This window comes from Lontra canadensis, unplaced genomic scaffold, assembly GCF_010015895.1.
Source record: "Lontra canadensis isolate GAN:19392208 unplaced genomic scaffold, GSC_riverotter_1.0 scaffold112, whole genome shotgun sequence".
Taxonomy (NCBI): domain Eukaryota; kingdom Metazoa; phylum Chordata; class Mammalia; order Carnivora; family Mustelidae; genus Lontra; species Lontra canadensis.
This window is the reverse complement of record NW_022631106.1, coordinates 4056741-4071243: the sequence shown is the minus strand read 5'-3', so window position 1 is coordinate 4071243 and position 14503 is coordinate 4056741. Positions and strand designations below refer to the sequence as shown.

Here is a 14503-nt window from a genome sequence, read left to right as displayed (position 1 = left end):
TTTCTGCAATCTGATTTCTTAAAACTGAATTTACTGAGTTAACTGGGATTTTGGGGGGTGGAGGGGAATGAGGATATGATATAAAAGAGGTTCTGATTATTTTTTCCAACATGTATGCAGTTATCTCAATACTTTTCCGTCCTCCTCATTTTCAGAAGCTTTGAGATAAAGCTGAGTCTATTTCTCAGTTCACTAAAATGTGCTAACATGTAATTTTCTCACAGTCTATTTTAATTGCTAATCTTTGGCTCATCCTTTTGGGAAAAATCCACCAATTTTTGCTGATGCTCCTTCTTTAGCATTTCTAAATCCCTCTTTCCAGTCTCAAAACGAAATTCCATCTTCCCAAAAAGGCAACCTACGTCTTATCTTTGTTATCTATTAACACCCTCCACGGAGCATAGCCAATATAGATTTTTAATACATTTTCGTTAAAAGACAAATGAATGAACTACAAAATTCATTTAGATGTTTTCGACTCCACCTCACTCTTCTAAATAGGTCACAAGTGTCCAAGAGCTACTCTCCCACCCACAGGTACGCTTGCTCCTGTCAGTTTCAGAATAAACATCACATTCATACTTCTGTCCTTTACCATAAACACAGCAGCTCGTTAAACCAACTGAGGAAGAGCAGAATCCTCGCAAAGGCCAAGTCACTTCCATAAAAAAGGATATCGTTTGTCTCTGAATTGTTTTATTGTCTTTATTTTACTTGGGTGAGATGAAAATCTTAATGGCCAGTCTTTAACGTGGTCAAACCGTATGCTTTTCCAGTTCTGTGTTTACACCGTCTGTGCATCCATATTCCCACCAAAACCAAGCAGACCAGGGAGAGGGGGGCCAGCATGGTCCCCCAGGAGAATGTTTTAGCTGTGGGAAGAACAGAGTCACATCATGGGTGGAAGGAACATTCTCTCACTGCCAAGCAGGACAGTGCAGTGCATGTTTATAGAGAAGAGTGGAGCTGGAGTTCATTTTTTCCTAGTAATTGTGCACTGGCTTTTCTCAAAGCATGCCCCTCACAGCAGATCAAGGATATATGAGAAGGACATCTGTGGCATTAGGGAAATGAACAAGGTAGAACAAAAATTGATCAGAGAGCGATCAGAGAAAAGAGCACAGAGTGGGGCGAGGTGGCGGGGTCTCTGTTCCACCTGTTGAATAGTGTGCAATAAGAGATTATCCGTTCAGGTCTCAACCAGACAACTGGGACGTGGCCAAGGTCCAGCGTGGCCTCTTCCAATGAGTGAGCATGTCAGGGGGATGATAGAAACTAACAAACACAGGAAGAGAAAACCAACTTTGAATGTAGGAGCTTTAGGTGTCAAGATGACTGCTTGGACCCAGCTATTTTATATTCTACTCCTTGGCATCTCTGCATCATGAAATTGTGGAGAGTACAAATAAAGACGTAACAAGCAAACACAAGAACATGAGTGCTCCTGGACTCACTGATGACGAGGCCAGAGTTCCACATTTTAAAGCTACTGTTTATCATCATCTCTCTGGGCCTCTGGGAACCAACACAATTTCAGACTGTCTCTCTAGATGATTCTTCCACCTTAACATCCCACAAGGCTTGGAAATGCGCCAAGCTTTGATTTGCTGAGCAGCCATCGGGACACACCTCTCCATGCTGGGGACAGGCTGTTAGCTGTGCCCTTGGCCATGAGTCACCGCCAACCCCACAAAGGAGGGAGAAGGCTCACATTATGAAAATGTTTAAAGGTTCCCAGCTTCAGGTCCAGACAAACCACAGGATCCTTTGGGTCACAATCTGAACCCCGGAAGTGGACTCTGCTTTCTGGGGGACGCTTCCTTTCCAAGTCTGGACAACTACTGACTCTTTCATGGAAACAATCTAAAGCATCAGCCTTTGCATATATGTCCTAGGACAGCGGTTCTCACACGTGAATAGGAGAGGAGCCTGCTACCTTGCCCTCTTTGGCCTTACCCTGGGAGAATTGGGGTAGATCTGGGCTGAGGCCGGGGCTCTGTGTTTTCAGCTAGTGGCCCAAGTGGGCAGTGCTGGTGGTTATCAGACCACAACTGGAGAAAAGCTGTATGCGTCATGCACTGTCCTGAGGCTTAACCAAATCCTCAGCTTTTCAATTACAAGTACGTCTGCAGCTGCCTTCCCAGCAAGGGAGAGAGAAAGTGGATCAATTCATTGGCTTGCTACAGATTGCCCAGAAGGCATAAGGAGACCACTGCTGGAGATCACTTTGGCTTCTGCCTTGTCCCCTCTGACGGTCAGCGGTCTCAGCAGTACCTGTGTTTCCCTTCCCCACTTAAACGCTGGGAGGAAATCAATTTGGTCCAAATGAGAGCACGGGTTTCTCTTTTCTTCTTACTGTAAATGGGCACTGAGTTGATCTGACTACAGTCTTGTGCTTTATCTCCTGGGAACCAATGTCTTCAACCTGAAAGCTGCTACAAGCCCTGGGGATCTCCCAGCCCCCAGCTCTTGGAGAAGGGAGTTCCTCAATCTCGGGATAAAGACCATTGCACACTCCTCCAGGTGTCACCAGAAACCAGCTAGTTCTGCTGATCCAGGGGCAGAACCACAGAAGGACACGGGGTTTTGTGTGTGTGTGTGTGTGTGTGTGTGTGTGTGTGTGTGTGTTTTAAGTTTATCACAGAACCACTTTATCTTTTTTCCTGAAGTCAGCTTGCTATTTAAATTTTTCCTTGAACATAATCTCCCAAAGCCAGCTTCCACCCGACAAAAAATAAATCATAAAAACTGAGAGATCCGCTCTGGGTGGTCCACTAACATGAAATGGGGGGACTTCCTAAGCAAACAGCTGGAGAACTAGCAGTTTTATCAAGCGACCACAGACCCCTGCCCGTGCTGCTTTCCCCTCAAACGTCCCCCCAAATACATACCTTCTTTGACTGTGGTGCGCAGCGTCTGAAAACTCAGTCTGTTGCGGACAAGGCATTTAAAATCCGTGTTCAAATCCTCTCTTATGACTGGATCAAAGATCAGGGGCACTTCAATGTAGTTCTCATTGTTCTCCGAGTATTCCCTGAGTGAGAAAACATCTACTTAAATGTGCTGTAACCAGGGCAAGCCCATCTTTACAAGGGAGATGTCCAAACATTCTCAACGAGAAGGACCTGCTGTGCTTAACGAGAAGGACCTGCTGTGCTTAAATTGGTCTCAGGATCCATAAAGACAGGAGCACCTGCCTTGATTTTGGTTCCCTATCTGGGAGAATTTCTAAACCTGTGCCTGAAGGTGGGAGTGACACTGAAGATGTTGGTCCTTATAACAGGACACTTGTCACAAGAAGAACTGAACAGGAGCCAGTTTCATTTGGATGTTGGGAAAATTCATTTTTCAGGCCATTGACGAACAAAGAGGTGGTAGTGGGAAAGAAATATCTGCCTTGGAGAAACTTGACTGTAAGGCCAAAAAATCATTTGCATACTGAAGAGGAGGGATTTTCCGGGAATCCTGGCCTCCACTGTGTTTCTTCCTCTCATCTCCATTGCCAACTGTAATTCCGGGAACTCAAGCTCAGAGCAGAGGGCCACAGACAGGCCAGGCCAGGGAATGGTTCTAGCCAGCATTGCTGCCATTTGTAATGTGATCATAATCTGAAGATGCTTCACTGCTACCTAAGAGCATGAATAAAAATATCACTGATGTGCATCTGCTAGGGCTTTTTTTTTTTTTTTTTTTTAATCCTTGGGAAAAAAGGCTCCTTTAAGTGAGCGGATAGTATGAGTAAGCTAACATGGGGCATGTGAGTGATGCCAAGCTTTTCCCAACAGGGACTTTGCAAGCAAGCGGTTGTGCTAACCACATATAATTTTGATCCACCACACTGCATCTAAAAAGACCTTTTATGATAGGTCAAGTGGAAGTTGAGCCTAATTCATCATAGTGGAACTTGAATTTTAAAATTCCTTGACAATTTGGAACATCGAACGGTCTCCCTTCCTCAAACACAGATTTACAAGGTCTGACTGTCCTACTTTTGGGGTGAGAAAACATTTTCCAAAGATGAATGCTTATGAGAACAGAATTCTCCCTTTTTTTTAACATTCACCTTCCTTGACATCCATAACCACCCTCGGATACTGTGGCTAACTCTCAGACTCTTTTGAAGGGTTTGTGAAAACATTTGACACTCAGGTTGCAGGGTGCGGCATGGAAATGTATGAACTCCAAAGCATTTTTTTGGAAAACCGTAAAAATCAAGAAACAAATGTTTAATGAAACAGCTAAAAAAATGCAACATCAATGCCAAGCAGTCAACTGCACCCCAGCTCCTATAAGAAGTTTGATTCTTAAGAACAACTGGTGATACTTAGAAAAATTCGATTTTTTAAAATTCTAAAGATCTGCGGTGCCTGGGTGGCTCAGTAAGTTAAGTGTCCAACTCCTGATCTCAGCTGGGGTTATGACCTCAGGGTCGTGGGATCCAGCCCTGTGTTGGGCTCCACACTCAGCCTAGAGCCTGCTGGAGATTCTCTCTCCTTCTTTCTCTTCCTCTCTCCCAGCTCATGCTCTCTCTCTCTCTCTCTAAAATGAGTAAATAAATCTCTAAAAAAAAAAAAATTTCTAAAAATCCAACAGTTTACAATCAAAAAGATTATTTAACAGAGTTGTGTGTCCTGGTCTGGTCTGTGCAACCTTGTCCCTAGAAGGAAGAGCAAAGCCCTCGGAAATCCCATAAGATGCTTCTCAGCTGACAATGACCTTCACCCACTTACTGGCGCTGCCCTTCAGCCACACGGCCTCCCTGGTAGGCGTTCTCTATGCTGGTATTGTTGGCCATCCACCAGAGCATGGTGGTCGACTGTGTCCCGGCTCCCAGAAACACCTTACACGGGATTCTCAGTCTTGAACCTGTGCACAGCAAGACACCATGTCAGAGCCCCACCAGAGAACAGGGGTCACACCAGCCCCCGTGGCCACCAGCAAATCCGAGTGGTGGGCTCTGCCCCACCTTCTCAAATACCCCTCACCAGCCAATTTTTTCCTTAGAAGGAAACTCGGTTCCCTCAAATTATTCCGTTCACACAGAACACCAGTATCTATCAAGTGTCTCCAGTTCCCTCAACTGGTCTTCATGAGAGATGAAAACCTTGAGGGCACATGGCTTCCCCAAGGCCACTCAGCTCCTACAGGGCCTTCTGAACTCATGGATGCCTTCTCCCACACTTTCTTCTAGTTTCTTCACACTTCTCAAAAAGTCAGATGAATGTCTCAAGTCTTTCTCTCTGCCCATTGCTGGTCTCAGCCCTCATGTTTCTCCCAGGAACCCCCATGGGTGATATGCCTCCTCCTGGTGGGTTTTTTAATGTACGGCCCCCCTTCAGGCTCTTCTCACTCCTTCACCACCTCTTACAACCTTAAGATTTCTTGGTCAAAAGCAACCCATTAAATCTGGCCTCACGTAATTCTGCCATGCACGTGAGTGCATTCAAAGCAACAGGGTGGGAAACTAGCTCCACTTGGCTGGGGAATCTAGGAGTCAGGGTGCTGGAATCCCAGTCGGCACCGACCCGTGTGCCCACTTCCCCAGGTTTCCAGGTGGTTATTCCCAAGGGCCGAGGCAGCCTGTGTTGGCAGCAATCCCAGTGTCTGTACCAAAGTCCCCCTTCTCTATCACCACCAACTAAAATTTAAAATATAAGCCCAATACCAAACAGAAGGGAGACATGGATGGATGGATGGATGGATGGATGGATGGATGGGGAAGGAGGGAAGGAGGGAGAATAAGGCCTACAAAACCATTATAGGGAAACAAACACCAAAATGGTACAGGCTTCCTGGATACATAGGCCTGTTAGAAGCCCAGCCTGACATGAGTGTGGCTTTTGACCTTCAATGACCCCACAGTGATGCCCTGAGCAGCTTTTCTTTCTACGGAAGGACCTCTATGGGGTCGGTGTTGGCACTGACTGATGTCCCATGAGACACAGTGATAGTCACCAGGGAAGTGGGCACTGGCCAGGACAGCCTGAGCCACAACCACAATGGGGTGAAAACTGGAAAACCCTGTCAGTCACTCTCATCATCCACCTTGACCAGCTGAGCAGCTCTTTCGACCACAAGAGACCATCTCTCCGGGGCCAGCAGTGACAGGGCAGCCTCACGTTACAAATGGACTCTTAGGGAAGTGCTGCATGTCAGCCAAATTTTGGAGAGACTTATTTAAAACACAAGTGCTGGCCCCAGGAAGGGATCCTGCTGTTAATCCTCTCATACAGTTGACAACTGCCACCAGAACGTTGGGATTTTCAAATTTAGATTTTTGCTGGTCGGATGGGTGTTCCTGTGACAAAGTATACCTATTTTCACACAGTGCCATTTCTAACATCTGACAGAAGGAAAGATGTCATTTCTGCCTCTCACGCAGGGGCTCCAGGGTCCTACCCAGGCACACTGCAAACAAAAGGGGCAGGGGACCTCAGGCTTTGGGACTGAAGGCACCCCCGTGGGTGACACAGTCCTCACAGGCCTTACCCAGTGAAGCTAATATGGTCTGGTGGGGGGAGATAATCACAGGAATTGTCTCCTCTTCTTTTTCTGAGAAAGATATGAGGAAAAGAGCTTCAATTAGGGAAGCCATCATTTCAAGCTGAGATTCAAGTTCCATTGTTTAGCTAATTAATAAAGTTATCCCCTACAGTATGGCCAGCCATTGTAAGATTCGACCTTTGTCTGGCAAAGGAAACAGGCTCTCCACAAAATTGAGCATCTTTGGCCAATGCCTTTCCCAGAAGAGATATTACTGGAAGAGGCCACAATTAAATACACATTCCACTAACAGATGTTCTTTGCTTTGTGATAAATAATTAACCATTCCCCTCCCCGGCTTCCTGAATGAATTCTTAATAGTAATCTTCACAATGCCTACAAGATAGGCTTTACCCCAACGTCTATTTGCCCTAAAATCTACCCCCTCCTCTCCATTCGTGCTTCCCCACATGCCTGCCTCAGAATACTGTAGAGTCACTTCGAAAATGTAAACAGAGACATAGGAATTTGGGAACCACCTGTTTCTATTGCTAATCTCACACTGAATGATAAGGAGCATAACCCAGCATTGGCTACTATGTCTTGTTAATAGAGGACATTTAAACTGCTTTGGGAGGCAGACAGAGGGGGATCTCTGAATAGAAACGCAGCTCCCCAAGAGATACGTCTCCCAACTTGAAGAAAGTAGGCACCTGACTTGGAGTAAAAAGCATGGCTGGGGGTGGGTAAAGGGCTGCCCATCTCCATAACTGCTCACTCTACCCTTCCATTTTCCCTGCAGAGCATTTTGAAATCCTAACATGAGTAAACATTAGGCAGCCTCACAGCATGAGAAGCACATGGCTTCTGGGCCAAGATCAGGAGCCTCTCCACAGTTGCGCCCCACCCCTCCCCAAAACACACATAGTCACATGCTTGCTGCACAGAGGCTGGACAACAGAGAGGAAAGGGGAAAAAAAAAAAAAAAAAGGGGGGGGGGGGGGTGTAGTTAAATACCTCTGTGCTTCTCAAACCTAAGGGTGCAACAGCATCCGGTGGGGGTAGAGTGGGGGGCGGGGAGTGTTAAACACAGATTGCTATGCTTCCCCCCACCCCATCATGCCCTGATTTCTAACCTAGTAAGTCTGGGACGGAGACTGAGATTCTGCAAGTCTAGTGAGGACCCAAGCTCGAGACACCCTTTGAGAAGCCCTGAGAAACAGTGTGCTCACAACTTGGGGTAATATGTGGGCTGGCCGCCCCCTTGTGTTCTTGTGGAGTATCACACGAACAGGATAATTCTGAGCCCTTTGAAAGTCACCGGAAGTCTCTGTGATTTCCCCCTCCAGGGAACAAGTTGTTGATAGAAATGAATCCTCACAGGACTATGTAATCTAGAGATTTCAGTTCATGGGAGATATCCCATGGGAGTCTTCCCTGTGGTAAAACTGAATATCTGGATTTTCTCTGGAAGGGGCAAAAAGTTAAATTTCTCCCTTCATAAACCAATTATTTAACCTTAATATATTTCCAAACCCATCTGAAATGTCCTAAAAGACTCCCAATTGTGTATTCAGAAGCAGCATACTCTCTAGGGCAGAGTCCTTTTATGTTTCTTGTTCCAAGCTTGATGTCCAGCATGTAGGCAGTAAATGTTAAACAATTTTAAATACTCATCAACACTGTTCACAACATTCTTTTCAAGTAGAACTCATTTAAGGCAATGAGAGCCCTCACTATCTGAAACTCTGGTTTCAAGGGTCATGTGCCTTGGGGAAGCCCAAGAAAGGGGAATTTCCACTGGATATGCCAATGCAAAGCCCTCTAACTAAAAAATCCCATAAAATCTTAATATCCTAGAATTATAAATAAAGTTCTGGCAACCATGTTCTGATGACTGTCTCTGGTGGTGCAAGCCTTCCAAAAGGGACCTTCCCAGTGAACTGTTGTATGGCCCCCTCTGCTGGTGTGTTTTAGCCACACCTGGAACCCTACCAACCACTCAGCAATCCACCTTTCCTCATAAAAACAACCTGCTCTCTATCTTTCAAAGCGCCACACAAGTGTCTTATGAGCCTGATGCTTTAGGCGAGTTGACAGGTATCCTTTCACACTGAGGACATTCAAGGAATTCCACATGAACCCTCATTAGTTCTTTGCATGCTTGTTATTGACAGGGTGGGGAGGTCCCTCCGTGGCAAATACTCACTGTTGACGCGGAGTTCAATATTCCTAGTCACGTTGTACAGCATGCCTTCGTGGGTAAACGTTATGGCACAGCTGTAATAGCCCGCATCCTCCACAGACACATTATAGATGAGTAAGCGAGAGGTTCCCTTCACACTTAGAAACTTCTCGTTGTCTTGATCCAGGAGGACAGAATCCTTAAGAGAAAATACTTTTCAGAGTTATGCTATGTACTAATTTGTATTTCAAAAGCTATATATGAGTAGCACTCATATTATCAATCAATGTTGAATATCCAATCCAAGAACTGCCCTGGTATTTACTTGGCGAATGGACTTTGGACATACCATTACCTGTACTTTTTAACAAAGGGAATTTGTTAACAGATAAAGTGAAATTGTGGGATGTGTTTAACCACAATGTTTATTGCACATTCGCGTGAGCACAAAGGGAAAAAAAGAAACTATCTCTTATTTGATAAAGTAGGTCATTACCACCTTGGGAAACACGGATGTCGTCAGGGTGACTGTAATATTCAGGATAAATATTCAGGGTGAAAGTAATATTCAGGAAAAATAAAGAAATGATGTTAGAGTAATGACTTTAAAAATCATTTCAATTTTACAGGTCAGTAAAGATGGAGAAAAATTTGTAAGGAAAAACTAAGTATGAGGAACGAGGGCACACTTTCCATATGGATAAAAAGGTCCTGAGGATTCTGCACTACAGAACCCTCAAGATCAAGGCCTCCAATAACAGAAAACGTTGAATGGGATTCGAGAAAACATCCCAATGAGCACAAAGTGTTCTCAGGAACCTATCTTTCAAAACCATGATGACTGAAAGCTTGCGACAGTCCAACATAACCTTGAGTCATCTCAGAATCTTGCTCTGAATGGGAGCACAGACAACTGGAATAGTTCGTCAGCTAGTGGCTCATCAAGTGCTATTCTACAACATGTTTAATTAAAAAGAGAGATCTTATTGTTCCTAACATGAGTGCCCAGAGGTGAAAAAAGCCAAATGGGGCTCAGTCCCCAATTCTTCCAAGGCCACCAAACCCCCAGGGCTCCCCTGCATGGCAGTGGTGTGTGGAGCCTGGCCTCCCATGCTGGAGTGCTGGCTTCACCATCTACCAGCTGGGTGACCTTGGGCAAGTGCCCTTACATTTCTGTCTCTCTGTTTCCTAACCTGTAAAATGGAGATATTAGCAATCCCCACTTTGTTAGGTTATATGCCAGGGAAGCTAGAACAGAATTATACACAGTACCTGCTCAGTAATGATTAGCATTGGTATCCTGTATGTATCTTGTAGCTATAACACCAGTCAACTGGTTGAGCGTTTCTTGATTAAAAGGTTAATTTCTTCAAATATTAATTCCTTCAAATATTAAGCAAGTAACTGTAATTTTCAGTATCAGTCTATGGTCTATCTAGATCGGGGGTCAGCAAATTTTTCTGTAAAGGACCAGACAGTAAATATTTCAGGCCTACAGTCTATATGCCCTCTGTCCTCTGCTAAATTTGAAGAGCTACTCAACTTGGCCCTTGCAGTATGAGACCACAAACAGTGTGGCCACCTCCCAGTAAAACTGTATTTATGGACACTGAAATTTGAATTTTATATCTTTTTCACATATCATGAAATACTAGTCTTCTTTTAATTTTTTTAAGATTTTCTTTATTTATTTGAAAGAGAGAAAGAGAGCACAGTAGGGCAAGTGGCAGAGAGAGGGAGAAAGAAAAGCAGGCTTTCCGCTGAGCAGGGAGTCTGAAGTGGGGCTCGATCCCAGGACCCTGTGGGGATCAATCCCTGGACCTGGGATAACGACCTAAGCCTAAGGCAGACACTTAACTAACTGAACCACCGAGGCATTCCTAACTTTTTTTTAAACATTTCTTTATTTATCTTAGGGAGAAGGTGAGGGAGAGAGAGAGCAAGCATGTGCTCGGCGGGGGGCGGCGGGGGGACAGAGGGAGAGAACCTTCAAGCAGACTCCCTGCTATGCATGGAGCCCAATATGGACCTCAACCTCATGACCCATGAGATCATAACCTGAGCCAAAGCCAAGTGTCAGATACTCAACCGACTGAGCCACCCAGGTGCTCCCCTTTTAATTTTTTTTTAACCATTTAAAAAAGTGAAAACTATCCTGAGCTGTCGGGCAGGTGGCAGGTCAATTTGGCCACTGATTATAGCTATAGTTTGCCCATACCTGGTCTACACAAGTGCTCTATGATAGTATTTATTCAACCAGACAAGAAAACAAATATTTCTTTTTTTTTCTACATTCCTATAGAAAATGTCCGTGTAAAAAGCTATTTTCTGGAGTAAGCTGTCACTTACTCCATTCATTTTGCATTCTGGCTTCTCAAAGCTCTACTCTGAGGACCCTTACCCAAGCCACACACAGATGAACAGAACATATTAGTCATCCCCCTTTTAAAAAATAACTAGTTGAGGGGCGCCTGGGTGGCTCAGAGGGTTAAAGCCTCTGCCTTCAGCTCAGGTCATGATCTCAGGGTCCTGGGATCGAGCCCCACATCAGGCTCTCTGCTCCGCGGGGAGTCTGCTCCCTCTTCTCTCTGCCTGTCTCTCTGCCTACTTGTGATTTCTATCTGTCAAATAAATAAATAAAATTAAAAAAAAAAATAACTAGTTGAAAAAAACAGAAATATAAAAGTGAGTGTATTGCCCTCAGAATGAGCATTTTATATCTTTCCCGTGTCTAGTAAAACACATTTTAATTAAAGTAGCAATTTTTAAAGACGTACCTTGTACCAATGAATCTCCATGTCCATTTTGTTATGGGTGAATTCACTCAGCTCAGGGCAAACTAAAGACCCAGAGGTTGACAAAGTTAGAATTTGCGGGTACGATATGAAAGGCAGGGAAGCTTCTGTCTTCTCAAAAACCTTGAGCTCAATGGACATTTCATCACAGTAAGAAGCATTTCTGAAGTCAAGGGGAAAAAAGCATAATAAATGACATGGCAAAATAACAGCAACACTAAATGAAATTGAGAATAATTTTCCCAAACCCATTAAATTCTGGGAATCATCTATCAACTGATGTCAAATTTCAGAAAACTGTGGAGAACTCTGGGTAAGATCTCTAAAATATTTTTCGCAATACTGCATGGGGGAAATGAACTTGGCAAGTTTCTTTTTTAATTTGGGGTGTTTTTTTTTATTTTTGGTTCACCTAAGTAATCTCAATATCATAATTCTATTAAGATCATAGGACTGGGGAAAGGGCAGAGGCAAAACATTGATAGAAACATGGGGAAAAAAACAGAAAAACATAAAAATACAGTTATCTCAGCTAAGTAAGTTCCTGGCTACATAATCAACAGAGACCATGAGAACGTGTGCTGTATAAGGAGGGGAAGGGTGGGGAGAAGCCTGCACAGCAAAAGATCAAACAGTCTATATCTAAAGAAGGAAGAAAATGTGAAAAATGTCTGTGAGAGAAGTAAGTGATAAAAGCTTGGCACCTGAAAGTAAAAAGAATTAACTCAAATGGATAAAGCCAATGTCTAATATTATATTTCATGTCTGCTTAAAAAAAGGAAAAAGATGAACAAACATCTTTGGCACAAAGAAATGCAGAAAGCTATCACCTTGAAAAATACATAATCTCGCTGTAAGTCAAAGAAACGCCAATGAGGACAAAAGACCAGTGCACACCGAAAATAGGCATGGAAGCAGCTGGGAGAGGTGTGTGCTAGGCCCTGTACTCGGTGCTCTTCATAAGTTATTTCATTTATTGTCCAACCCTACAAGGTAGGAATTATTAGTATATCATTTTTAGATGAGGAAAATTAGGTATACAGAAATGAAGTTACTTCCTAAGACTGCAGAGCTACTTAGAGGTCAAACCAAGGTTAGAAGCCCAGGAGGGCTCTGGGAAAACCCGTAAATTGGGGCAATATCTCCAGAAACCAAACTTATTACACATACCAAGAGTTCCAAACCTATTCACATTATTGATCTGGTAATTACATGTGGGCCAGACAGTCCATGAAAATAACTCAAAAAAGACTGGTGGGTAGGGAGTAACTTGGTCACCACCCACATTCTCCATGTGGTGTGGCCTCCCCATAGCAAAGGGATGGTGGTCATTAGGGCTGTTCACTGAGTATGTCCAGTTCCCCCACTCTGAGCAGTGGAATTACACATCATGGCCCCACCGTGGGTGATAAATAAGCCTTTGTGGTTTTAAGCCACTCAGATTTGGGGGCTGTTTGATTTAGCAGCATAATCTACCCACCCTGGTTGACAGAAAGGCCAAGTGGGTTCTAGATGAGAAGCGTCTAAAAATCAAAGGAATAGGGCTGTGTTAATACCTGCCAAAGGGTATTAGGGTAACTGCTGGTGATTCTTACTCCACTGGAACCCCAATCTTAGAGCTGGAATAGAGTTCTAGAGATCAACCAGGGAAACTCTCTCACATGCTAAGAAACCTTGACCCTGGGATTTCATCTGCCCCTCTCAATCTCAGAGCTCTCTTTTTCTACAAAAACAGAAAATAAAGGGGTGCCTGGGTAGCTCAGTTGGTTGAGCATCTGACTCTTGATTTTGGCTCAGGTCATAATCACAGCGTCATGAGATTGGGCCCCACATCAGGCTCTGAGCTCAGCAGCGTGTCTGCTCAAGATTCTCTCTCTCCCCCTCTCCCTCCACCTGCCCCCCACCACCAAAATAAATAAATAAATAAATATTTCTTTTAAGAATAGAAAATAAAATAAGGCATTAGGTACAATTTTTTTAATCAAGTAGAAAAACAAACTTTAAGACAAACATGACTCAGTTCACATCTCCCTGGGTTTTGCATATTATCCCTTCAGTAGTCAATAAGTATTGCCTTTGGGAAAGAAAAGGCATTTCCATGTATATATATGGTCCATCTTCTATAGTGCTCCCCATGACTAGATGCTTCACATGCTGTGATTTCACAGGACTCCCGACAAACTCTCCCCATTCGAGAGGAGAAAACTGAGATCCATAAATGCCAAATAATAAGACCAAGGTCCTACTGGCTAGAAAATGAGAGGGCTAGGATTCACACTCATACCATTCTATGTCTGAATTCCATTCTTTGTCTACCACACTATTAAATTTTCTTAGTAGCACTCCTTAGGAAAACATTAGAATTTTCTCCTCTAAAAGGTAGGAAAAAATATGCATTTATAGCTACTGTAAAATCAGATATCCACATTGCCCTGAAGAGGAAATAAGAGACTGCCTACCTGTTTCCTAGGCAGGGTCCACTGACAGGACTGAGCACACCACCCCCTACCCCCCGCACACACACACCACCTAAGACTGGGGCTGATATTGTCTGAAATTCTCCCATTCACCAGTCATTCCCTTGTGCTATGAATCCACTTTCTTTGGTTCTCTTTCCAAATGAAAATACTCATCGATACAGCTCCTCCTTAAATCAAGCAGATTTAGGAGATGTGCAGGCTCTAAAGCTGGCTGGTAGAAGGAGTGGGCAGCGCCTGGGGGCAGGATATAAGCAGCAGCTGGAGAGAGAAGACCAGGAGCACCAGTTCCCAGTCTGCCCTAATCCTTTCAAGAGAACTTAGCCAGGGGAGATTTAAAATCACCAGCACTAACTGCACCTACAACCTTCTCCTGCAAGAAGTAGCAAGCTTTGCCAAGACCATGGAATGGGAAATGGACAGTCTTTTCAATAAAAGTATTAGGAAAACTGGATAGCCACTTGCAAAAGAATGAAGTCAGACCATTACTTCATGCCTTGTATAAATTTTAATTCAAAATGGGTCAAAGACCTAAACATAAGTGCTGAAACTATAAAAATTCT

The 14503-nt window shown here is 44.0% G+C and overlaps 1 protein-coding gene across 1 annotated transcript in view; it reads right to left on the bottom strand.

The window, feature by feature from the left end:
- Positions 1-691: 691 nt before the first annotated feature.
- Positions 692-14503, bottom strand: part of IL1R2 (interleukin 1 receptor type 2) — a 33205-nt gene continuing 19393 nt past the window's right edge. The window contains exons 4-9 of the mRNA XM_032840387.1: positions 11446-11626; positions 8693-8867; positions 6490-6552; positions 4731-4866; positions 2892-3034; positions 692-872 (exon numbers count right to left, since the gene is read on the bottom strand). Of these exons, the coding sequence (XP_032696278.1) occupies positions 733-872; positions 2892-3034; positions 4731-4866; positions 6490-6552; positions 8693-8867; positions 11446-11626 (838 nt within the window). The 3' untranslated portion in view covers positions 692-732. The remainder of the gene's footprint in view (positions 873-2891; positions 3035-4730; positions 4867-6489; positions 6553-8692; positions 8868-11445; positions 11627-14503) is intronic.